Source organism: Convolutriloba macropyga, chromosome 13 (genome assembly GCF_964194025.1).
Source record: "Convolutriloba macropyga chromosome 13, txConMacr16.3, whole genome shotgun sequence".
Taxonomy (NCBI): Eukaryota; Metazoa; Xenacoelomorpha; order Acoela; family Convolutidae; genus Convolutriloba; species Convolutriloba macropyga.
The window spans coordinates 36,940,360-36,967,427 of record NC_134480.1 but is presented as its reverse complement, the minus strand read 5'-3'; the positions used below and the strand labels follow the sequence as shown (position 1 = coordinate 36,967,427).

General features: G+C 37.6%; 1 protein-coding gene across 1 annotated transcript in view; it reads right to left on the bottom strand.

The window, feature by feature from the left end:
* Nucleotides 1–27,068, bottom strand: part of LOC142351710 (dynein axonemal heavy chain 3-like) — a 282,726-nt gene that overhangs the window by 222,384 nt on the left and 33,274 nt on the right. Inside the window, exons 18-21 of the mRNA XM_075403853.1 lie at nt 26,433–26,636; nt 25,696–25,826; nt 23,079–23,274; nt 22,560–22,754 (exon numbers count right to left, since the gene is read on the bottom strand). Of these exons, the coding sequence (XP_075259968.1) occupies nt 22,560–22,754; nt 23,079–23,274; nt 25,696–25,826; nt 26,433–26,636 (726 nt within the window). The remainder of the gene's footprint in view (nt 1–22,559; nt 22,755–23,078; nt 23,275–25,695; nt 25,827–26,432; nt 26,637–27,068) is intronic.

The window sequence follows — 27,068 nt, the reverse complement described above, 5'->3', positions numbered from 1 at the left end:
TAAGTACTCTCCCTCTATCACCCATTGTAAGGCGTCTACAGAGTCCTTCTGGGGCATAGGGATTACATTTGCACGATAAACTTCAAACACCGACTGGCTAGAGGCCAGGGGAATGGCTAGTGTCAGTAAAAGTCCGTCCTCAACTGTCGAAATCTCTTGTACTAATTTCGCATCGTAGTACGAAAGTATGTCAGTCATGGGTATTGCCAAAGTGGGACGATCTGGGGCGTTCTTTTGGCTATCATGGACTGCATCCAGGATCTTTATCAAAGATTTTCGCGGTACTAAAGAGATTGGAAGGCGTTTGTCAAGTAGAGTAGGAATTGCATTTATAACATTAATTCGGAAAGAGTATAAGGCTGCTCGATAACTTTTAATATCTGCATAGAGGGTAAGAAGTAATGATGCTGCTGTGTCAAAGTTAAAGTTCAGTTGTTGTTGTGTTGATTGAATTTCCATGCAGGTTGCTATTGCATTCAGATTGTGGTCGACAATTGCGAATTGTTCCTCAACTAGTTTCCAGTTTGTGTTTTGGTTTTCTTGCATTTCGTTTTCAACTTTATAAACCTTTGCAAGTTCGTCAGCAACTAGAAAGAATTTCTCATCGGTTTGTGCGCCGATTTCCATGACATAGTCGTTGAGGCTATTAAAACTATTTGCTAATCTATCGATGTTTTCGGCATTTTGAGACGTTCGTTGGCATGAGCCAAAAATTCCTGTGATTCCACCGCATCCTCCGCTGCTCATTGCTATTCCTGGACCAAAGAGTCCAATTTCAGCGACTACGGCTGCTATCGCAAGCGGGGCGGCTCTTTTCTGTCTGTTTCGGGGGTCCTCTTTGACTCTGGTGAGGAGTTTTTCGGTCTCATTGCGTAGTTTAGAAACTTCAAGTTCGGCTTCGATGGTTTCCTTGAGGATCTTCGAGTAAAGCCAGTCAACATTGAAGGCATCTGTCTGATTCCGATACGTGGTACTGTAAGTCATGTTGCAGAATTCTGACTGTGTTATCCATTTCTTTGAGAGGTCAAGAAGTAGAGCCTCTACTTGTCGTCGTATCGTGAAATTGTAACGAGGAAACGGTACTAAAAATTCCGCGTTGATGAACTTCTCAGTGATTAAAATCTTTCGTTCCTTGTGAAAGATTATTCCTTGAGCCAGTGCTTCTTCTGTGTTGATCGGCGTCTCAAAAATGGGGCCGAAAAGTACGAGATTCAACACAATTGTAAGTAACGTTTTCGTGTTTCAATATTAACAACTATGTTTCAGGACAATCTTCTGCTGATGTGGCTCTTCAGGATGTTCAATTGGATTCTATTTGGCTTTCCGGTGTTTATTTGCTCATTTGTTTAATGTACTCAGGCTTCTAGTTCTAATTTCTTCAATTTGGCACTTGTTTATGTGGTGTTTATTTGTTTCAGGTGTACTCTACTTTTATATCAAGTGTGTTTGTGTGTGTGTGTGTTTATTGATATTACTACTAAATATGGTGTTTAAACATGTTGAAACATGGTTATGTGGTTGAATGGTGGGTGTGTGATGATGGGGATAGTGGTTGGGGGGTCGAATTATGCAGTCTTTACATGTTTTTCCGAGTTTTTCAGATTATTCTGATACTAATTATGTGCTTTAATATTACTGTCGGGCCGAATAATATCACTCTGGGATGCTAAAACAACGGGACCAGGTATGTGTCAAGGAACTGGGTTCACTGGTCTCGTTTAGTTCACCCAGAGTTCAATATTCATAATAATACGATAATAGTCAATTGTATAGAAGATGGAGGAGATGGTTGGGATGGGGAATCAATATTATTATTAGTATGGATATTATTATTGATATTATTCGGGATTGTTGGGATGTGGAGAAGGAGAAGGAGGGGAAGATGTGCAGGAAGGAGGAGGGAGAGGGAAGAGATTGTAGATCAAGAAGATGAGGGAGGAGTTGAAATGGAGGAGACGGCAGTATAACTAGTTATTTATATTTATTTATATTATTTATTGACTGACTTGTAGTTGTAGTTCTGATTAGCTTTCCTGAATATACTGACTAAAATACTTGGTGCTATTAATATTTAATAAGGTGCTACTAATATCATTGTAATTAGTATATATCAAACTTGTTTTGTGAGAGAATAAGGACGTAAGTAGGGGATAAAAGGAAGAATTAGTGAGGCGTAGTGAATAAGTAAATGTAGTGAAGGGTGTAATTGTGTGTTCAGAACGGTGTTGTGTGTTTTACGGGATGTGTCATTAACAATTAGTGATCGTTGTGGCATGGTAATTAAACGTTCTTGGCATTTATTGCATAATTTGTTCTATTTGTGCGTTTTCATTCCTGTGATTGTTCATTTTTGACTTAACACTTTAACGCTTTGCTTGCTTAATAACTAGTTTGACTCGATTTTTGAATTTTCAGATAATCACTGTTAATCATGGATGTTGCCCAGTATGAACATTTTGTGGCTTTCTTGCGAAGCAAGTCGTTATCTCAATCTGAATGGGTGTATCCACCATTTGTTCGGACTGCTGATGAACGACGAGCTTATCGGGACAAAGCAGAACATATGGTTCTAAGATCAAAGAATGTGGGGACGTCTGAATTTGCCGTAAATCGGGAAATTTTACTGTACAAGGTGGAAGTGAAGGTGGGCAGCGAAATGCAAGTTCAGGAGAAGGAAATTCCTACTCAGCAGATGGTGTCTCAGGAATTGGCTGCACTTCATGTCGGGTTCAGTGCTTCTGCAAAGCACTTTACTCGTGTGAGATCACAAGTCGATCGCCTGAAAACTGCTGGGTTCTTCTTTCCACGCTCGATGGGAGATTGCAGGCTGCTGTTGAAAGGTAATTGCATATGTGTATAATAATTATGTATATTTTTATTCATTTTTCTTTAGTTTGATGTGTATATTATTACTTGTGAAGTGGTTTTTGCTTGATATTTAGAGCCAATCGTGAATGTGTGCCATGTTTCGTGAAGAAGATGCACGGCAAAGAGGTGCAGTGTACTTTCTTCCGTGCGAATCTTCGCGCAAACGTGTGTGCCGAATTGGGATACGAGTTCTACAATGACATTTACGCTGAGTATGTGGACGTAGTGTCATTTAAAACTCCAAAGTGGCTTGGTGCGGCTGGTGTGAGGGCCGCAGTTGGTAGTCTGTGTGCTCTCAGTGCTCTGTACTACACGTTAACTGGTCGGAAGTCAGGTATTTGTTATATTTTATCGTAATTTTCAGTAGATTTAGAATTCTAATTCACATTTAACCAATTTATTGCAGACAAGAAAGTTCCCAAGCATAATGTTCGTGCTCTACGCTTGGCTATTGTGGCCAAGATGCGTTCGCCTGGGTTCTCTGAGCTTGTGGAGGACCAGTTAGGGTACTTTGTGTCAGAGTATGAGATTAATGCGAGTGAAGACAATGGGTCGTTGGCCGAGTTCTGGGTAAATTTTCCTTCAATGCGTGGTAATTCTGATACGTGCATGTGTATGTAGGCATAATCTGAGGTTTTACTGTTTAGTTTGTCGGTATGGCATATTTCCTCGGATGCAATGTCAATATCTATTGGCAGTATAATCAGGAAATGGGGGGCGGCTGGGTATGTTATCGGCATTCTGTCAATGCTAGGGCCACCGCTCCAGCTGTACTGATCCAGTGCATCGGGAAATTCATCGACAATGAGTATCGATACCATGGTGAGCCAATTGTGGACTTTCCGAAGTGAGTATTTAGTTGTTTTTATGCAGAATTTATCGAGGTTTCGTGTAATTTTAAGGCATTTTATTCATTGTAATTACATTAAAACAGGTTGGATGATGCTGAGCGAAACTTGACTCGTTCTACTAGGACAAGGGGTCAGGCCGGTCAGAGTACTAGTGGTGGTAGCGTGGCTGAGGATAGCGCCGATGAGGATTGACTAGTGTCTGTGCAATTGTATTCATCAAGTAGATTAGTTTCATTTATAGGTATGTTTTTACTTGTTATTTGACAATTGTAGCTTGGATAATTGGTTTTGACTGTTGGGCCTAGAAGCTATAGTGAGTGTGAGCATATGGTAACTTTTTAATTGCAGTGTGTGACTTTATAATGATATATTTGTAAGTGTGCAAAATTGATGACATAATGGCTTTTTTCATTCTTGAGCATTAACTTAACTTTACTTGTGAAATACTGGTCATAAACTGGTTCTAATGGTTCTAGGTACTTGTCCTCGTTATTAGCAGCATTTGTGTGTAATTTGAACTGATTTGGTACTAATTTTTACATGTAATTTTTTCGTGAATTAGGTCATTTTTCCACATCAAGACTGGTGTTGCATATATGTGAATTTTTCAATTTTTATTGCACTTTGGGCAAATGTTTTGGCTTGGCCCACTCGGTAGACATCGGTGGGTTATTACTATGCTATAAATTCAGGTTTTTGGGCACTTTTTGGTCAACTTTTTTATTCATGTTTGAGAAAACGAAAAATGCGAAAATTTGAGGGCTCCAGCGTCACTCAATTTTTAAATTGCTCCAATCGGGCTCAAAATTGGCAGATCGCTTTAGTAGCTCAAAAAACGCTGCAGCGCAAAAAACTTGGCGCAATTTGGGCATTTTTCGCAAAGTTATGACTGTTTTCGTGATCTGAACCTGGCTATTTTTGAATCATGAAATTTCGGTCTGAATAAATCATCACTCTTCATACATTATCGGCATTAAATGGTTAAAATGGTACTGTCTATGCTTGGTACTAATGTATATTACTGAATTATAGGATCTGAAGCTATTTATCGGGTCAGAACATTGGTTTTTACGTCCAAAATGCTAATTTTCAGACATGATTTTTCTAATATTTGAGCTTCTTCGAGACATGTGTCGGTCTGGTGATTCTCTAGTGGCCAAAATCAGGTGCTAACTGTTAGTACTGATATCAGTGGCTATCAGAGGTAGCATTTTGGTAGCTTTTGGAGTGATTAACATGTGTTTTGGTCCAGTTTTTTTTTGAACTTGCTAGATTTTTACTTGAGGTGCGTCATGTTTGGTGCATAAGTTGACATAGGTTGGAAATGATTGAATTTTCACGGTAACTGAGAGTCATACTAGTGAGTACTATGTTGGTGGCAGCTATTGGTGCAGTTTGGTGCATGATTTGACTTTATTATGTGGAGTTTTTCACTTTATAATTTTGGACTAAATTTGGTCAAATATGTGAAGATTTCGGTTTTTTCACTTTTTTCAACATTTATGCATTTCTGTGAGATTGTATGGGTTTATTAGGCTTGGACAACTTCTAGGGAGACTGAATATTGGATTTGGGCTCATAAATCGGATATTTAGTACTATTTTTCTGGTCTAAATCGGGCTCTATTTTGACTAATTTGAGAAGAGTTTGGTAGGCTTCAGTTTTTTGCTATTATTTCAACATTTTACTTAACAATTTTCAAAATTTTTGATATGGGCATGTAGAACTTGAGCATACAAATGTTTTAAGCTAATAATATTGGGTTTTCGATCAACATTTCGAAATTTATGAACATGTACGTAAATTTTCAAAAAGTCTCAAAAATTGAGAGCCCCAGCGTCACTCAATTTTTAAAATGCTTCGATTGAGCTCAAAATTGGTGAATCGCTTTCTCAAAAACCCCTGCAGCGCAAAAATTTGGGTGGTTTTGACTATTTTTTCACGAGTTATAACGTTTTTGCTGCAGTGAACCTGGGTTTTTTTGAAAAGGCTCAGATAGGGGATAGGTTATTGGCTATGAGGCTATGAAAACCTTGTTCAAAATTTTTGAAATAACTATGGTTGGACTGTTCAAGAGTAGGGCTAACTGAGTAAACAATAAAACTGGGCATATTCGGGTATTAAGATGCATTTTTGATCACTTTTTCCAGAAATTACACTAAATTTTTTGTGATTTTCGTTACTTTGGCAGTCTTTTCTCAGCTTGTATTGGCACTAGGGGACTGGCAGTGCATATTCTAAGGGATATGTATGCGGGGGTGCTGATGGTATAATTAATTGCTGTCAGAAGTTAATAATTTAGACTCTAGTGGGAAATAACTGAATTTTTTCTGACAAAAATGTGGCAATTTCAGAGCTTATTTGGGTTTAAGTCTTCATGGCTGATACTGGGATGAGCTAGGACTGGTTTTCATGGCACTAAAAGGCTAGTGGGGTGTTGCACTAGGGTTGTAGGGAGTATAGGTTGCTTTAATCGGGTCAGGTGGGAAATAAAATGACAAAACTTTTGAAGCAGTGAATTGAAGCAGAAGCGCAATTTTCATTTTTTCGTCATTTTTCAACATATACTTGGCAATATTGGGTTTTTATGGTTGTTTGAGGTTGTACCATGCGGGTGGCTGCTGGGAGTAGCTGCTGGAGGCAGTTGGAACAGTTTTTGACATATTTTTGGGGTATAATTTACACTATTTTAATCAATTTTAACGCACTTTGGTAGGGTTCAGTATTTTTGTCATAACTCAACTTTTATCAATTTTTGACGGGTTTTTTGGGTACTGGGACGTCAAGCGTGAGCAGTAGGATGGTCTAGGGCTATAAAATAGGTCAATTGGAGGTTTTTTGTAGGAGTTATGATCGAATTCGTGCGGATTCGAAGTGTCAAAATTCAGGGGCTCCAGCGTCACTCAATTTTTAAAGTTCTTCAAATCGCTTCAAAATCTGCATGTCGATTCCTCGGCTTGAAAAATGCTGCAGCGCAAAAATTTGGAATGATCGGGGCATTTTTCACAATTTTATGACTGTGGTGACTTTAGTATTTTTGGAAGGGTCAATTTTGGGCTAAGTTTTTGGTACCTAGAACGGCTCGAGAGGCGTCAATTATAACTGGAATCGCTTCTACTGGATGAGGGCTTTTCAGAACAATAGATTAATCCAGGTTTGGACAAGTATTTCTTGAGATATATCAAAATAACTAGTATTTGATGTCGAAATTTTCCGAATTTTGGGTGATTTTTGGGCTTTAGGGCTAAGTTGCTCAGGCTTGTTGGGCTTTTGGGGCAAATAGAGGGTACTGCTAGACTGCACTGGGTCTGTACAAGCTAGTGGATGTAGATGGTTATGGGTAGAGGGTCGAAGACTTGACATATTAGCTCAAAAATGATATTAAAATCTAATTTATCGTAGCCACTAGCGAGTTTTGGAAGACTTAAGTGTGATATTCCTGCATCTATTACTATTTCCCTTAATTCATAGAGACATGCTTATACAGATTCGTATGTGGGTTTGTGGTAGTACCTAACTTTGGTGACTAAACTGAAGATATAACGTTCGGAAATGGGGTCAAAGTAGATTAAAACTGAGCCAATATCTGGTGGATATCTAAGTCTGATTGCACTTGGGGCTGCTGGGTACCAACTTTTGACTTGTCTGGCTAATCCCTTTGCCATTGCAAGGTCTGCTGATATACAGTTTGCAAAATAGTGTGGAGAGTATAAGATATCTGTTGGTGAACTTAGATATGTTGCATTTATTTCTTGACTAAAATGATTTAAGTTTTGGTTTGAAGAGCCTGGTGAAGAGTTTTTTGTTTGAGATCTGGTTACTGGTCTGTTTGCTGAACTGCTGGGCTTTTTTCCTGAATATTTGGCTATACTAGCTCTAACTTGATCTAATTTTGTCTCTCTAGTTGGTGTATTTGATTGTTTTGATGCTTGTGCTGATGCTTTTATTGCTTCACGTTTTTCTTCTTGCTCCAATCTGGCACGTGCGTTTTTCGGTCTAGGACTGCCTGATCTTCTAACTTGGTTGGTTAGGTAAAGGTTTGTTCTATCTTCTTCATGCAACATTAATTCTCTATCGCATTTAAATCCGCGTACATTTTTTCGCTGTTGGTAGTCTAGTGATTTGAATGCACTTTTCTCTGGTTTTCGTTTAGGATTATAAGGTCGCGCTCTTATTTTTCTGTCAGTTAACGCAAATTGTTCTTCTCGTGTTTCTGGAGGGGACTCAACATCTAATGGTACTATTGCTGGCTGAGGTTGCTGGAGTGGTGAAAACATTTCATCATCTGATTGGGATGATACTAGAGGAACAGGATTTTCTGGTTCTTGCTGTCGAATTTCATCAGCAATTAGTGGATCAACCAGTATTCTTGCTATTTGTTCAGCATCTAGATTCAGGTCAGCTAGGTTTTCATCTGAACTACTATTTTCTTCAAATAAATTAGGAATTGCTTCATCTGAGCTTGAAGAATCAAATACTGGAAGATGTACTGGAGCTGTTCGTGGTCTAACGGCTGGTGCTATTACCCTTGGTGGGGCCAGTGGTGCTGCTGGAGGTGCTGCTTCTACTGGTCCTGCTAATGGTCCATCTAGGGGGACATTTATGATCACTTTAACTGGATCTGGTTTCACTGTTTTTGATTGATGGGTTTCCTTTTCTTGTCCATTTATCAGTTCCGGGATATGTTTATCAAACAAATCCGGTCCCATGTGTTGTCTTCTCGACGGATCAGGTTGACAGTTGGTAGGGTTAATTACTTAAAGGTCTTCAGGGGCAGTTTTGAGTATTTTTTCACGAGTAATAACGTTTTTGCTGCAGTGAACCTGGGTTTTTTGAAAAGGCTCAGATAGGGGATAGGTTATTGGCTATGAGGTTATGAAAAACTAGTTCAAAATTATTGAAATAACTATGGTTTGACTGCTCTTGAGTAGGGCTAACTGAGTAAACAATAAAACTGGGCATATTCGGGTATTAAAATGCATTTTTGATCACTTTTTCCAGAAAAAACACTAAATTTTTTGTGATTTTCGTTACTTTGGCAGTCTTTTCTCAGCTTGTATTGGCACTAGGGGATTGGGAGTGCATATTCTGAGAGATATATATGCGGTGCTGATGGTATAATTAATTGCTGTCAGAAGTTAATAATTTAGACTCTAGTGGGAAAAAACTGAATTTTTCTGACAAAATTGTGGCAATTTCAGAGCTTATTTGGGTTTAAGTCTTCATGGCTGATACTGGGATGAGCTAGGACTGGTTATTATGGTACTACAAGGCTAGTGGAGGGTTGCACTAGGGTTGTAGGGGGTATAGGTTGCTTTAATCGGGTCAGGTGGGAAATAAAATGACAAAATTTTTGAAGCAGTGAATTGAAGCAGAAGCGCAATTTTCATTTTTTCGTCATTTTTCAACATATACTTGGCAACATTGGGTTTTTATGGTTGTTTGACGTTGTACCATGCGGGTGGCTGCTGGGAGTAGCTGCTGGAGGCAGTTGGAACAGTTTTTGGCATATTTTTGGGGTATAATTTACACTACATTTTAATCAATTTTAACGCACTTTGTTAGGGTTGTATTTTTGTCATAACTCAACTTTTATTGATTTTTGACGGAATTTTTGGGTACTGGGACGTCAAGCGTGAGCAGTAGGATGGTCTAGGGCTATAAAATAGGTCAATTGGAGGTTTTTTGTAGGAGTTATGATCGAATTCGTGCGGATTCGAAAAGTGTCAAAATTCAGGGGCTCAAGCGTCACTCAATTTTTAAAGTTCTTAAAATCGCTTCAAAATTTGCATGTCGGTTCCTCGGCTTGAAAAATGCTGCAGCGCAAACATTTGGAATGATCGGGGCATTTTTCACAATTTTATTACTGTTTTTCTGAGGTGATCCTAGGATTTTTGGAAGGGTCAACTTTGGGCTAAGTTTTTGGTACCTAGAACGGGTCGAGAGGGGTCAATTATAGCTGGAATCGCTTCTACTGGATGAGGGCTTTTCAGAACGATAGATTAATCCAGGTTTGGACAAGTATTTCTTGAGATATATCAAAATAACTAGTATTTGATGTCGAAATTTTCCGAATTTTGGGTGATTTTTGGGCTTTAGGGCTAAGTTGCTCAGGCTTGTTGGGCTTTTGGGGCAAATAGAGGGTACTGCTAGACTGCACTGGGTCTGTACATGCTAGTGGGTCGAAGACTTGACATATTAGCTCAAAAATGATATTAAAATCTGATTTATCATAGCCACTAGCGAGTTTTGGAAGACTTAAGTATTATATTCCTGCATCTATTACTATTTCTCTCAATTCATAGAGACTTGCTAATACAGATTCGTATGTGGGTTTGTGGTAGTACCTAACTTTGGTGACTAAACTGAAGATATAACGTTCGGAAATGGGGTCAAAGTAGATTAAAACTGAGCCAATATCTGGTGGATATCTAAGTCTGATTGCACTTGGGGCTGCTGGGTACCAACTTTTGACTTGTCTGGCTAATCCCTTTGCCATTGCAAGGTCTGCTGATATACAGTTTGCAAAAGAGTGTGGAGAGTATAAGATATCTGTTGGTGAACTTAGATATGTTGCATTTATTTCTTGACTAAAATGATTTAAGTTTTGGTTTGAAGAGCCTGGTGAAGAGTTTTTCGTTTGAGATCTGGTTACTGGTCTGTTTGCTGAACTGCTGGGCTTTTTTCCTGAATATTTGGCTATACTAGCTCTAAATTGATCTAATTTTGTCTCTCTAGTTGGTGTATTTGATTGTTTTGATGCTTGTGCTGATGCTTTTTTTGCATCACGTTTTTCTTCTTGTTCCAATCTGGCACGTGCATTTTTCGGTCTAGGACTGCCTGATTTTCAAACTTGGTCGGTTAGGTAAGGGTTTGTTGTAAGATGTACTGGAGCTGTTCGTGGTCTAACGGCTGGTGCTATTACCCTTGGTGGGGGCAGTGGTGCTGCTGGAGGTGCTGCTTCTACTGGTCCTGCTAATGGTCCACCTAGGGGGACATTTATGGTCACTTTAACTGGATCTGGTTTCACTGTTTTTGATTGATGGGTTTCCTTTTCCTGTTCATTTATCAGTTCCGGGATATGTTTATCAAACAAATCCGGTCCCATGTGTTGTCTTCTCGACGGATCAGGTTGACAGTTCGTAGGGTTAATTACTTCAAGGTCGTCAGGGGCGGTTTTGAGTATTTTTTCACGAGTTATAACGTTTTTGCTGCAGTGAACCTGGGTTTTTTGAAAAGGCTCAAATAGGGGATAGGTTATTGGCTATGAGGTTATGAAAAACTTGTTCAAAATTATTGAAATAACTATGGTTTGACTGCTCATGAGTAGGGCTAACTGAGTAAACAATAAAACTGGGCATATTCGGGTATTAAAATGCATTTTTGATCAATTTTTCCAGAAAAAACACTAAATTTTTTGTGATTTTCGTTACTTTGGCAGTCTTTTCTCAGCTTGTATTGGCACTAGGGGACTGGGAGTGCATATTCTGAGAGATATATATGCGGTGCTGATGGTATAATTAATTGCTGTCAGAAGTTAATAATTTAGACTCTAGTGGGAAAAAACTGAATTTTTCTGACAAAATTGTGGCAATTTCAGAGCTTATTTGGGTTTAAGTCTTCATGGCTGATACTGGGATGAGCTAGAACTGGTTTTTATGGTACTACAAGGCTAGTGGAGGGTTGCACTAGGGTTGTAGGGGGTATAGGTTGCTTTAATCGGGTCAGGTGGGAAATAAAATGATAAAATTTTTGAAGCAGTGAATTGAAGCAGAAGCGCAATTTTCATTTTTTCGTCATTTTTCAACATATACTTGGCAACATTGGATTTTTATGGTTGTTTGACGTTGTACCATGCGGGTGGCTGCTGGGAGTAGCTGCTGGAGGCAGTTGGAACAGTTTTTGGCATATTTTTGGGGTATAATTTACACTACATTTTAATCAATTTTAACGCACTTGTTAGGGTTCAGTATTTTTGTCATAACTCAACTTTTATTGATTTTTGACGGAATTTTTGGGTACTGGGACGTCAAGCGTGAGCAGTAGGATGGTCTAGGGCTATAAAATAGGTCAATTGGAGGTTTTTTGTAGGAGTTATGATCGAATTCGTGCGGATTCGAAGTGTCAAAATTCAGGGGCTCCAGCGTCACTCAATTTTTAAAGTTCTTCAAATCGCTTCAAAATCTGCATGTCGATTCCTCGGCTTGAAAAATGCTGCAGCGCAAAAATTTGGAATGATCGGGGCATTTTTCACAATTTTATGACTGTGGTGACTTTAGTATTTTTGGAAGGGTCAATTTTGGGCTAAGTTTTTGGTACCTAGAACGGCTCGAGAGGCGTCAATTATAACTGGAATCGCTTCTACTGGATGAGGGCTTTTCAGAACAATAGATTAATCCAGGTTTGGACAAGTATTTCTTGAGATATATCAAAATAACTAGTATTTGATGTCGAAATTTTCCGAATTTTGGGTGATTTTTGGGCTTTAGGGCTAAGTTGCTCAGGCTTGTTGGGCTTTTGGGGCAAATAGAGGGTACTGCTAGACTGCACTGGGTCTGTACATGCTAGTGGGTCGAAGACTTGACATATTAGCTCAAAAATGATATTAAAATCTGATTTATCATAGCCACTAGCGAGTTTTGGAAGACTTAAGTGTGATATTCCTGCATCTATTACTATTTCTCTCAATTCATAGAGACTTGCTAATACAGATTCGTATGTGGGTTTGTGGTAGTACCTAACTTTGGTGACTAAACTGAAGATATAACGTTCGGAAATGGGGTCAAAGTAGATTAAAACTGAGCCAATATCTGGTGGATATCTAAGTCTGATTGCACTTGGGGCTGCTGGGTACCAACTTTTGACTTGTCTGGCTAACCCCTTTGCCATTGCAAGGTCTGCTGATATACAGTTTGCAAAAGAGTGTGGAGAGTATAAGATATCTGTTGGTGAACTTAGATATGTTGCATTTATTTCTTGACTAAAATGATTTAAGTTTTGGTTTGAAGAGCCTGGTGAAGTGTTTTTCGTTTGAGATCTGGTTACTGGTCTGTTTGCTGAGCTGCTGGGCTTTTTTCCTGAATATTTGGCTATACTAGCTCTAACTTGATCTAATTTTGTCTCTCTAGTTGGTGTATTTGATTGTTTTGATGCTTGTGCTGATGCTTTTATTGCTTCACGTTTTTCTTCTTGTTCCAATCTGGCACGTGCATTTTTCGGTCTAGGACTGCCTGATCTTCTAACTTGGTTGGTTAGGTAAGGGTTTGTTGTAAGATGTACTGGAGCTGTTCGTGGTCTAACGGCTGGTGCTATTACCCTTGGTGGGGCCAGTGGTGCTGCTGGAGGTGCTGCTGCTACTGGTCCTGCTAATGGTCAACCTAGGGGGACATTTATGGTCACTTTAACTGGATCTGGTTTCACTCTTTTTGATTGATGGGTTTCCTTTTCATGTTCATTTATCAGTTCCGGGATATGTTTATCAAACAAATCCGGTCCCATGTGTTGTCTTCTCGACGGATCAGGTTGAAAGTTCGTAGGGTTAATTACTTCAAGGTCGTCAGGGGCGGTTTTGAGTATTTTTTCACGAGTTATAACGTTTTTGCTGCAGTGAACCTGGGTTTTTTGAAAAGGCTCAGATAGGGGATAGGTTATTGGCTATGAGGTTATGAAAAACTTGTTCAAAATTATTGAAATAACTATGGTTTGACTGCTCATGAGTAGGGCTAACTGAGTAAACAATAAAACTGGGCATATTCGGGTATTAAAATGCATTTTTGATCAATTTTTCCAGAAAAAACACTAAATTTTTTGTGATTTTCGTTACTTTGGCAGTCTTTTCTCAGCTTGTATTGGCACTAGGGGACTGGGAGTGCATATTCTGAGAGATATATATGCGGTGCTGATGGTATAATTAATTGCTGTCAGAAGTTAATAATTTAGACTCTAGTGGGAAAAAACTGAATTTTTCTGACAAAATTGTTGCAATTTCAGAGCTTATTTGGGTTTAAGTCTTCATGGCTGATACTGGGATGAGCTAGGACTGGTTTTATGGTACTACAAGGCTAGTGGAGGGTTGCACTAGAATTGTAGGGGGTATAGGTTGCTTTAATCGGGTCAGGTGGGAAATAAAATTACAAAATTTTTGAAGCAGTGAATTGAAGCAGAAGCGCAATTTTCATTTTTTCGTCATTTGTCAACATATACTTAGCAATATTGGGTTTTTATGGTTGTTTGAGGTTGTACCATGCGGGTGGCTGCTGGGAGTAGCTGCTGGAGGCAGTTGGAACAGTTTTTGGCATATTTTTGGGATATAATTTACACTACATTTTAATCAATTTTAACGCACTTTGGTAGGGTTCAGTATTTTTGTCATAACTCAACTTTTATTGATTTTTGACGGAATTGTTGGGTACTGGGACGTCTAACGTGAGCAGTAGGATGGTCTAGGGCTATAAAAAAGGTCAATTGGAGGTTTTTTGTAGGAATTATGATCGAATTCGTGCGGATTCGAAAAGTGTCAAAATTCAGGGGCTCAAGCGTCACTCAATTTTTAAAGTTCTTCAAATCGCTTCAAAATTTGCATGTCGGTTCCCCGGCTTAAAAAATGCTGCAGCGCAAACATTTGGAATGATCGGGGCATTTTTCACAATTTTATGACTGTTTTTCTGAGGTGAACCTAGGATTTTTGGAAGGGTCAACTTTGGGCTAAGTTTTTGGTACCTAGAACGAGTTGAGAGGGGTCAATTATAGCTGGAATCGCTTCTACTTGATGAGGGCTTTTCAGAACAATAGATTAATCCAGGTTTGGACAAGTATTTCTTGAGATATATCAAAATAACTAGAATTTGATGTCGAAATTTTCCGAATTTTGGGTGATTTTTGGGCTTTAGGGCTAAGTTACTCAGGCTTGTTGGGCTTTTGGGGCAAATAGAGGGTACTGCTAGACTGCACTGGGTCTGTACATGCTAGTGGATGTAGATGGTTATGGGTAGAGGGTCGAAGACTTGACATATTAGCTCAAAAATGATATTAAAATCTGATTTATCATAGCCACTAGCGAGTTTTGGAAGACGGATCAGGTTGAAATTTTGTAGGGTTAATTACTTTAAGGTCTTCAGGAGTTTCACTTGGCTTAATTGGCTTCAATCTGATGCGGTGAACACATTGTGTATAATTCTTTTTTACTTTGAATGATGTAATTAGAATCAGTAAGGGCTTTTTCCACTTTATATAGCGGTAGCCATTTCTGAACTTGGGAAGCTATTACTGTTGACTGTTCTAGTAGCTTAGGATTCAAAAGTAAACAGAATGATTTCTCCGGAATGGGTTTTGCTGAGGCTTTTTGGTCATAATACTTTTTGTTTTTCAAGTAAGCAGTCGTCAGTTTTTCTTTGTTTTCTCCAAATTTATGCACCATGGCGTCTTGCAGTTCATTGACAAAATCAGAATTTACTGCTACTGCATCCAATACTTTTCTGGAGAACCTAATGTCAAGGGGTTTTATTGATTCTCTGCCATGGAATAAAGTTGAAGGACAACAATTTGTTGCTGAATGGTATGAAGTATTATGAATGAACGTTGCTAATGGAACATATTTATGCCAATCTTTCCATTGTTCCTCAGTATTGAGCTTCAATATTCGCTTCAGTGGTCCGTGAGATCGTTCTACTGCTCCAATGGTCTGGGGGTGCTTTAGTGAGGCATGTTTTAACTTTACTTCTAGTAAAATAGCTAATTCTGACATTAGTTCTGAAGTAAAATTTGTTCCTAAGTCACTAAGTATTGTTTGAGGAATGTAGCTGTGTTGGAAGAACATCTTTACTAATTCTCGGGCTACTGTATCTGCATATCCATTGGTTAACGGAACTGCGAATAGGTACTTTGTGAAAACATCTATTCCACTCAGAACATACTTATATTGCGATGACTTTCGGGGGCCTACTAAATCGATTTGTAGCATATCTCCTGGATATGATTGTAGTGAACTGACTGGTTGCAACTTAGGTGTGATGTGGCTTTTTGGAACTCTGCTTAATTGAAGACAAGTGAGGCAGTTTTTGATGAAACTAATGAAATGTTCGGTGAAACCTGGGTAATAGAAGCGCTTTCTAAATTCCTGAATTGTTGCTTTGATGCCTAAGTGACCTGCTGTTTGTGAAATATGGAGTCTATATATAGTCTCTTTCCACAAATGCTTAGGTACGCAGAATTGTTTATGAAGTACTTTTCCAGTACCATCATAAAAATTCCGGTAAAAGACATTCCCTTCAAGAATTAATCTGTTTAAATGTTTGTTTTACTTTTTTAAATTGGTTGAAGCATACTTTAAATCTGGTTGATGATTATTTTGTTGAAGCCAGTTTATTATTGTTCTAATTTTTGCATCTTTTTGCTGTTCGTCTGCTAAATTGAGGCTAATTAAGTTGTCTGTAAGATCTTGGAACTCATCTGATGGATTTTGGATACTCAATTAAATTTATTTCTTGTTTTCTTTTAAGTTTAAATAGCCCTTGAATTCCTGTTATTGGTAAATTACTTTGCCGTTTTTTGTAGTCCTCGTAATATCCGAGTTTTTTGAGGAAGTTTACTTCATCGTTATTTATTTCGTCACAGAGATTGTCAGTATCAAATAACACGTTCAGTTCAACATCGGGGTTTTGTGCTTCTGTAAAAATTTCTATTTCTCTAACTGGAATTCTATCTGTTAATTTTAAAGCAATTGTTGCTGTTTTGTCAATCTCCATCCGGGAGAGGAAATCTGCTGCGTAATTAGCGCGTCCAGGAATGTGAGCAATTAATATGTTAAAGGCAAGTATTCTATCTAAACAGTTCCAAAGAGATGGCGGTATTACTTTTGACTGAAAGAATTGTGTAAGGCATTTGTTGTCGGTGAGTATAATTACTTGTTTACTTGATCCCCAAATGTAGTGCGAAAAGTAATCCAGTGCATAGTACAAGGCTAGGAACTCTTTGTAATAAATTGAGAACTTTAATTGCGTTGCATTAAACAAATGCGATCCAAACGATACGGGAGCGTATGTTTTCTTTTCTTTCTTTCCAGTTTCGTTTACATAGTCTTCCACCATTAGAACAAAACCTGCGCCGTGGTAACTAGCGTCACAAAGAATTACATACTGCAAGCCTGGTTTTGGCAATCGCAATGTTACATTTGTTGCTTCCATTAGATCCTTCTTTATTACTTCTAATGCTTTTACATGTTCCTCTGTGGTTTCTATTACTGCATCCTTCTTCAGGAGCTTGTAAAATGACATTAGTTTTTCACCTAGGTTAGGGATGTAATTGCGGAAGAATTGCGTGAAGCCGATAAGTCGTTTTACTTGCTTTGTTGTTTTCGGAGTTTTAAATTTATCAAGAAATTTAGTTATTTTAGACTTTTCTGGTGATATTCCTTCTGCACTGATGTTATTTCCAAGGAATTTCATTGTATCTGTTGCTATTTCACACTTTTCGGGCAACAGTTTCAGTCCTGATTGACGTATACATGTAAAGATTTCTCGTAAAGAGGGTACCAATTATTCAAAACTTGTTACTGCATTACCAATATCATCCATAAACTGGGTACAATTTCCTGAAGCTAGGCATGGGTCCAATTAATGTCTAATAAAGGAACTAAATCCTATTACTGACTTATTCAATCCTCGTGCAAGACATTTATAGGCATAAGTTTTCGAAGAAAAGTTAAATGCTAGCAGTTGCACTGATACATCGTCTGCCATTTGCACACAGTGGTATGCTTGAGAACAATCAAGTTTCGTAAACAATTTTTTCCCGGCAAAGTCGTTTATTGCGTCACTCATGTTTGAAATCGGGAAACTCGTATTCACGTAATCGTTTTTCAGCGAATGATTTACTTTTCTCAAGTCAATTAATAGTCTAAGTCTTCCTGAATTTTTCCGTTGAGCGAAAAGCGGACTATTATATCTTGATTGAGACAAAGTTGTTATCAGTCCATAGTAATGCATTAATAATACTTCTACTTGCAACTCATTTCTCCGATGGACAGGCGTTGGAGGTCCTTGTTCATAAATTGGTATACTTGTTTCTGGAGTTAACTCTATTTTCAAATCTGTATTATATCCGACGTCAAATCTGTGTTTTGCAAAAATGTCACTGAAATCAACTAGTAGTTCACCTACTATTGCTTTTTGCTCATCATTGAGGGCCGATTTCTTCCATGGGAATTTGCTCAAGAAAGTGATTTTGTCCTGATGATTACCCCTTTGGGTCTAGTTTTTCCATTTCTTGCAATTTCAACAGTTGCTCAAAGATTTCTCTCTGCAAGGGCGAGAAATTCGTCGGATCAGGGCACGTTTCAGGCATTGGAAACCACAATTTTTCATATTCTGGGCTGGCTTGGTTGGTTGGACTTTTCTTTTTGGAGTATCTGTGACTTGAATTAGTTGATTTATTTCTGTTAAGAAATTTTCACTCATTTTTGCGACATTTATTAACTGTGGGTCTACTTCTAACAATTTTTCAGCTTGATCAGACGTTAAGAACCAGAATTTGGCCATTTCATCACCTTTGTTTATAGTCACTGGGTGTTCAGTAATGTTCAGGACGTAGATCTAAAGAATATTATTTTCAGCAACTTTACTTAATGAAGACGTTAATATTACTTCGCTATCTTTTTCAAAGATTTCATTCGGAATTATTACTCCACAAAGGTCAGTGAATGATTCTAGTTTGTCGTAAGGATTGCATTTTAGTACTGCTTGTTGATTTGGTTGTAATACTTGCTTTTTCTGTGTATAAACTCCGAATTTTTTACGCTTTACTACCCTTCTGTGTTGCTTTTCTGGCTTTATTTCATTTATTTGTAGAGTTTGATCAGGGAACTTAATGTAGCTTTGTCCTGGGCAGATGATAACTTTGTGTTTAACGAAGAATGGGTTTCCTAATATTACAGGAGTTGTGACAATTAGAACAAGGAAATCTTCTGTGAATGTTTGTGTGCCCAATTTAAATGTAACTTTAATTGCTTTGTCAATTTTAACTATGTTTCCGTTTGCCATTTTTACTTTATCTAGATCAGGCTTTTCTAGTTCTGTTATTGAATTGATATTTGTGTTAATAAGTTCCTGGTAAAACTCGCGGCTTATCACATTCGCAAATGCTCCTGTATCAATTAGTGCGGGTCTTTCTAATTCTCCATTAAATTTAACTTTAACGTAGGATAATGTTCTGCCTAAAAATGGGACAATGCTGAATAGTTGCTGAACTTGTGTTACGGGCTTTGGTGTGGGTTGAAGTACTTGTGTTGGGAGTTGCACAGAATTTTCACTTTACTTTTATTATTATTACTTTTGCGTTTTCTACGCTTTTTGTTACTTTTATTATAAACTGGTTCTATTACTTTATTACTTTATCTAAACTAGGACTAGACGTGCTTTCGTTATAATGATTAACTGTGTTTTTATATTTTTTATTTGGTTTTTTAAAGTTGGGTGGCTTTATTAGTTTTTTTGTTGATTAAATGGAAAATTCATACCTCTCATATATCTACTTTGAAGTGCACCAGCACGACTAAACTCTTTTGCTTTTGCATACCATATCGGTCTTGTGCTGGGCTATCATAAACTATTCCCTGTCTGAGAAGGTTTTGAGGGGTATTTTTTGTTGGGAACCGATAAACTGGTCTATTAACATAAGCTGGGTGAACAAATGGGGGGCTATCTGAAGGTTCAGTCCAATAATTCCGAGTTTGTGGCTGTTCATTATAATGATATGGTCTAGGAGCGTTAAATTGTGGTCTAAACTCTCGGTAATTATTTGCACGGGAGGCGTACTGTTGCTGGGGCCGATGGTTTTGCTGAAATTGACGATAATTGGGCTGATATTGACAGAAAATTGGTCGATAATTCTGATATTGAGGGCGGAAATTTTGTCTATAACTTTTTTTGTAGACTTGTTGTGGGTAATGTGGTGTGAAAATGGTTACTGGGCCTTGTTCTGATGGCTCAATTTTAAATGCTACTTTCTGTTCAAGTTTCTGCTCAAATTCTTTTTGATTATTTGAAATAACAGTTATTGCTTTTAGCATTTTATCTGTGTTTGATTCGTTTATTTCATTAAATCCATCGTCAAAGTACTCTTCTATGTTACAAATCTCCCTAATTGCAATTTGTTGGCTAGCTAAGGTGCATAATTGATCAATTGTATCAGCATCTGGCCTTTCTAACAGCTTAGGCTTAAGCCAATTCGGCATAGACTTAATAAAGAAGCGCTTTATTTGCTCGTTTTTTCGATTTTTTGACATCTGAAGGGCAGATTCTCTTGCTGCTGTCTCTCTTTTGAATCTACGGGCTTCAGGATCACCTAATCCTGCTGGCGCTACTACTATTTCGGGTGCTGGATATGCTTTATTTGCTTCTGTTCTCAACTTTACTAAAAAATTTTTCACTGTGTCTGGATTAAACTTCTGGTTCTCCAATTTTTTTTATTCTGATCTCTCTCAAGTCGTCTTGTGTGAATCTATTTCTTAGAGCTGTTATACTATCTTCAAAGACTAGTCTGGTAGCCTCTGGTAGTGTTAGAAAGTATCGTAAAGCATCTCCTTTTAAATGTAATTGCAGAAAATTCGCTTGTTGCGCGGCCGCGATTGCTGCAACTCCGATTGCACCTGTTATTAGTTGTTCAAACTCGTTGAAATTGTCCGTTTCTGATCCAAAAAAGGGCGTGATATTGATCTGTGCGTGTGCAATTTTGCTTTTTACCCGATTAGATTATATACTTAACGTTCAATCAATCTTATTTTCGTTCTAAAGTATTAAGTAGCACACTTAACTTAACTTAATGGATAGATTTAGGGGTTTTAAGAGAAGAAAACAGTTAAATGAAAAGCACAAGAAAATCAGAGAAGAAACTACTGAAACCATTCGTTCAGGAAATAATAAAGAAGGGCTGCTTATAAGCCTATTCCTAAAGCTCCGGTCGAATCGTCAGACTTATATCGTTGAAGCCGTATGGGCCGCCGAAGTCTCACCTCTAAAGAGTGCCCCTTAATCTAGGAAAATTCGTGGGGACCACGACCGCACAAGCCTTGTGGAAGCTGCACTCAGATAGGCAACAGCATAATTGACCCAAGTCACTGTTTGATTCATTAACCTCCGGAGCTGGGTGGGGAAATAAAATATATTTGTTTTATTATTTTGTTTAAATTTATGTTTTGCCCCCTTTTAGTTAATATTTAAGTGATGGTTTCAGTAATTTAGCTTATTCTGATGTTATCTGATAATCAGAAATGATGTTGTCAAGGTTAATATCTCTGTCTGATTGAAGTTTGTTACGGATAATGCCAAATTTGCGAGATTTCTGATTTAAACTTTTTGCTGTCCAATAAATTGCTACAAGTTTATCATCTTTATCTAGCAGATAAATAACGATGGATTTATAAGCTGAAGAGGAAAAAGCGCTAACTATCTGAGCTTGTGTTTTATTGCTGTTATGGGTGTAGTTGATGTTATTTCCTTCATTATGTTCAACAAAATTGGGGGAAGCGCGACAATTATTAATAGCAGGGAGAATTTGTTCTTTATAAATTGACATAAATAAAGCACCAAAATTAAATTTTACAAAATTATTTACTCACAACATCCTCGTTTGCAAATACCCTGTGTTGTTTTCGTCCGTTGTGGCGGCTGTGGTTGAGTTTGTTCCAGTTATTGTCCACTCGAACACTTTTGAATTATTGTTGCATTTTGTCCACAAAGACACAAACACAGTTTCCACCCATTCTTTCCTTTGTTACTGCTTTCTGCAATATCGTCTTGCTCGGAAGGGAAGTACTGGAAGCTGGTCTGGATGATTGGAGGCTCTTAAGGTAATGAAGGAAAAGCAAAAGAAGAAAATGTCGAATTTATCAAAGAATTAATCACAGTTTCGGTTCGTTAGACTGGAAAACAGTTAATAACTCCTGTCACCATGTTACGCACTGATTTCTATGTGTTCCTCATGGTGTTTTCTGAGGTTAATAATAGCAGTAAATAATGTGATTAATTGCCATTTTTCAAGGACTTATTTTGGTGTTTCACAGTGCGATTTTTAGCGGTTATATTTTGAATAAACTTAGCTAGTAATAGCCTTTTATTGGGCGGTTCGGATGCGCGATATATCCACTAGTTGCCTTGGGTTTTAGAGCTTTATTTAGCCATACTATAACTCTAATGTAGCCTGTTTTAACTTATTAATTTTAGGAAGAATTTCCAGTTCAATCTTTAATTAATAAATCAGAAAATAAAGCCAAAGTTTTCAATGATAGAATAAGAAGTTTGAATTTTTGCTGATATTTATTAGCAACTGGTAGTCAGGCTGTTTCTCCGGTGTTCTGCTGATCGTAAGTTCCGCAGGACTGTGCCTTGAGTTGTATTGGTCCTTCGCAAATATTTACTGATCTACAAGTTGGGCAATTTCCGGCTTTTGTACGTCTCTTGATGTTTGTTAAGTACATATACAAGTTCCGTTTTAGCACCTACTTTATCAGAATAATTACTTCACCAAGTACATAATCTCTCATAAAGTTATTTACTAATTATGCGAATTTATCTTCAAGAAACTCAAATAAGTAAATATTGAGGCATTTAGGCACTTGATATGTTTGCTAGTAAAACTGTCACTCTGCGGTTGTTTTTCGTAAACATAAACAAATTTGGGGTTACAGGCCTAGATGGAAATACTGGCTATATATGGCCTTGAAACTAAATGAATATTAATTAATATAAAGCACTTAATTATGGATATTTTAAGGAATATCATCACGTAACTATGAGGGACGAAATAGGGGCGTGACACGCTCTGTAATAGAAAAATCGTGTCACAAACCTCTTCATCTACAATCTCTGCGTTGACATTGAGGATTGGTCCGTTCATCCACTTGTCGTAGTAGTTTGAGAAGGACACTGCTGTATTCCACAGTCTCTCGTAGGGATCTTTTTGGTTCACAATGTCCTGTATGATTCCATAGCTCGTCTGCATTCCCGTCTCCAATAGCAACTCTTCCTTGTTTATTTGCTCTTTCTAAAAATTATTTTAAAGTTGGGGTGGACTATATAAAAAACAGGACATAAGACACAGAGATCGGGAAGTCAGTTGTCAATGGTGGGCTATCATATCAACAAAACCCCGGGTCGAATGACCCCCCTGTGAACTAATATTTACATCTTCTTTTATTCCGAGAAAATATAGGAACTGCAGGCGTATGTGCAAGGTTTGCACCGATCATTGTGTGACCATGTGTATTGTGTCGCACATTACCCCAATTTCCGAGCCGAGATCGGCTGATTAGAGGTAGATAGCGTCTCGAAAGTAAAATCCGATTTAAATCGAATTTAAATGGCTAACCTCTTCCTCGTACTGTTTGACACTCTCGTCTATCTGCTGCAGTTCCTGCACATATCTCTCTGCCTCCCCCATCCTCTCTTTGCTTTTGAAGTCCTTCACTTGCTGAAGTGTCGCATTCAACCTGGCTGTGAAGTCCTTCTGCTGAGAACGCAGTTTGTCCAGTGCTGCATCTCGCTCCTTCATTATTCGCAACTCACTGCAAACATTATTACAACCCAGTTTAAGGCCCTCGTTTGCAAATATTTATAAAAATACCCATGAAGACCACTTTTGCTTATGGAATTACCCAGGCAGATCGAAATCAGCTATGATCCGGCCTTTGACGCGATCCAAGTTTTGTGCATTTATGTGCCCATGCAAACGTCCTTATGAAAACACCCGTCCAGACTAAAATGGGATATTATCCAGACTTTGGCACGTTCAATTTATATAAAAAAAACTCTAGCAGGTTGAAAAAGTTCATGATGCAGACTTTGCCTCGTGTTTCTGATATTTTATTATGTCTTCCATCGAAAGAGAGATTTTTTGGGAGAACACTTAAAAAGCTGGTACTTTAAATAAAGGTAGGTCCAAAACGCAAAAGTTTCTATTTTTATTTTCATAAACGAAAATAGTCTTATTAATCAACTAATGGGTTTAGGCTGGTGAAGGTGATAAAACAATTCTGTTCTAGAATATCAATGGCTAAAGTATAGAGAAATTTACGATAAGTGACATATAGCTTCAAGTTTTTCAATTTCAACAAATGTTTCTGATAGAGTCGATTAATTTTTCTTTAAAATATGCTGCGACACTATGGATCGAAAGTTCTCCAATAATATCCAAGCAACTTTTCTAGTATCCCCTATCTACGAAAATTGTAAAACTCCAAAAACGTGGCAGATTAAAAGAGCTTGAGACTGGTTTGATCGTATGTACTGTTGGGTTTATGTATGTTTGAACGCATCATATCCCCTGTGTGCAATCAAAAAGTGAGTGCGTCATAAAAACGAGGACAAGCAAAAATCTCTGTAAAATCATTAGGCTGAAGTGGCACTGCGCTTAGTTTCATTCCTATTTTGTTTTTATCGGCCGAAAAAAAATTGCTATAGCCAATCAAAAGTTTTACGACTAGAATTTTTCTTGATCGGCTGAAAAAAAACAGAGGACAAAAGTTTTGGACCCAAAAAATAAGAACTAGGAAAGAACATAAAAAGTCTGTAATACGGAAGCCATCAATCTGTTCTGATTGATTGATATCCCAGTATCTGATTAACGAAATAACCCATATTTTAAAATAGTATGAAACTCAAACGACAGATGAGGAGACAGCTACGTATAAACCCAACTATTTCAGCTGACGTAAATATCGCTGAATTGCCATCGAGTAGTCTTAAAGACCACAGGTTCAAACCAATTCTTTGATTATAAATGCAATTTTTATAATTAACTAAAGACAATTTTTCATTTGGTATCCTTAGATAAATAACGACTAATTTGACTGAATTTAATGATATCAAATAACACAACAGAAAACGTAATTTGAAAATATTCCACAACAAAGAAACCAATCGGAAACATTAAATTCCTATAATCTTGATTTAGAAATAGTTATTAAGGCTAATCAATTTTGTAATTTTAGATTTTTCATACCATGTGTATTTGTCTGTGGATGGCATTTTACTCCATCCAGTGTCATTACAGAATGTCTTACGCTCTTGAATTTTCCCTAGTGTTGAGTCTTATTGCAAACGAAATCAGGTTGTGAGAGGGCCCATTGATGTCCGTTTTCTCATGAAAGAAGTTCCTGCATGAATTAGGAAGTGGATGGCAAAAAAATCATGATGAAATGTACAGTTCAAATTGGAAGAAAAGTAGAATCTCAATAACCTATGCAAGCTTTCTAAAATAGATAACAACGCAAAGCTCAGAACTCAAAAATTTTCAACTCGCAATTAAGTTCAACAATATTTTCTCTAAGCACATGTTCCTTAAATTTAGCGCAGACTTAAATTTACAAAAATAAAGTAAACATAACTGACGACTATTTTTGGATGAAATATTGTCAAACAATCGGCGAGTGGAGAGAGGTCACTTTTAATTTTTCTAAGATACTTCAGATTGTTAATATCAGAAGTATACGGTACGTGGCTCTGATGAAGATATTGCGAACATTGACGTCCATTGAGAACAACATTGCGGAGCGAGATGTAAGTTGCAATGACATAAGCGAAGTCCGTAACCATACTTGTAATTCTAGCTTTGAGATTTTAAAAAATTGGCTTTGTACATAAAATGTCACAGCAAAATCTGGTAATCCAGAATCTGGTACTGCAGAAACCTGCCGTTTTAAAACTTGAAGCTGAGTATTTCCACTATTCCGAAAGTGTTTCCACCTTGGATTGAAAAACGAAATTATTACTGGTGATCTCTCCTACTATTTAGTAGTCAACTGCCGCCAATTAATTAAACTACTTTAAATTACAAATGAGAGTATCTAAGCACGCTAAAATTAGGAATTCAAGCGGCAGAAAGTTGATTGAAAAATGGACAATTGAGAAAACGATGTGCAAAAAAATTCTCTAAAAAGACTAAAATAAATCTTATAAACTTCGTTTGAGAGCAACTAAAAATTAACCTGTTTCGGATTATAGGTAGGATCCGTTCTGGCCAGCTGAAGGCAGTGGCATTGAGGATGAGATCATCTTTGGACAAAAATGTGTGTTCCAGAAGAAACATCAAATTGAACCCAGAGGCCTCCAAGTCATCCTAAAAAAATCCAAGTCATCCTAAAGAGTTATGAACTTGAAGAACAAACTACCATCATTTATAGGTCAAATGTTGGAGGTTGAAAGTCGATTAGATAAGCTTGACGCAGTGTGGATTATCCACTTTTACAGTGAACTTGACTAGAGAGATGGAACCGTGAGGAACAAGAACTAGAGAACTTTTTAGAAGAGATTCTCAATTTAGAGAGCTCTTGACGATCAGAGGTATAATGTTTAGCAGAATGGGTTGGCAATGAAGAGTTGCCCCTTCGCATCCAGTATCGGCCGGCCCGTTTCTCAGTTGGGTGCATATTGAAACTACCCAACATCTCAATTAGAGTTTTCGTATTCAGAATTTATTAAATAAATTAATAAATCGAGTGAGAGGGGGTAAATACAGTTTACTTCAATTAAAAAGTCGAAGGTTCAGTTTTTTGTCATTTATTGTCGAGCCATGCTTGAGGAGAGTTTATTAATTTTTAATTGAAGAAAAGGTCGCGAATAATTTTTTTCAACAAAAGTGGAGCCGATTTCTTTTCATACCAAAGATCTGTCAAGCACGAAATTCTATGCCTAATATCGACCGAGGACATTATTTTTATCATACCGATAGAATGACTAGATCTCTGATTCGAAGCTGTTCGCAGTAGTCCTGCTGAGCTACTAGATCTCGAGTGGTAGTCTTGATAGCGGTTACTTTCTCCACAATCTGGTCAAATTTATGACATATCTCCCTGTTGACTTGTCTGTTCGTCTCAGCTACTGTGTCCACCATTCGGGCTATCAGTTGATTGGCACGAGACACTAACCACTGCAAACAGAACATTTTTTGTTTAATGTCAGCTGTGATGACTTAACGGTACCCGTGTCGACTTTTTGAAAATCAAAATGGGTGTAAGATTAAGGAGCTTAATACACCTTAAACACTACATCTATTCACACCCCTATTCTCCTACTCAAAATCTGACAGTAAAAATCTTTTTATTAAAATTCTCCCAAGAGTGCAAATAGGGTTAAGTCATTCTTCGTATTGGCGCACGATGTCAATTTCTTAATAAGAATTCGAAAACCGAGAAATTTGATCGATTGAAAAATTCAAAGTAAGAATGGAGGAAAACTTGATAGGAAAAGGAATCCATAAAAATAACCATCAAAGGAAGCATTTTTAGTGATCGTAACACTGACCTAAACGCTTTCCTGGGCTTGATTCTCCTAATATCTCAGCACTGAATCATGAAAGTTT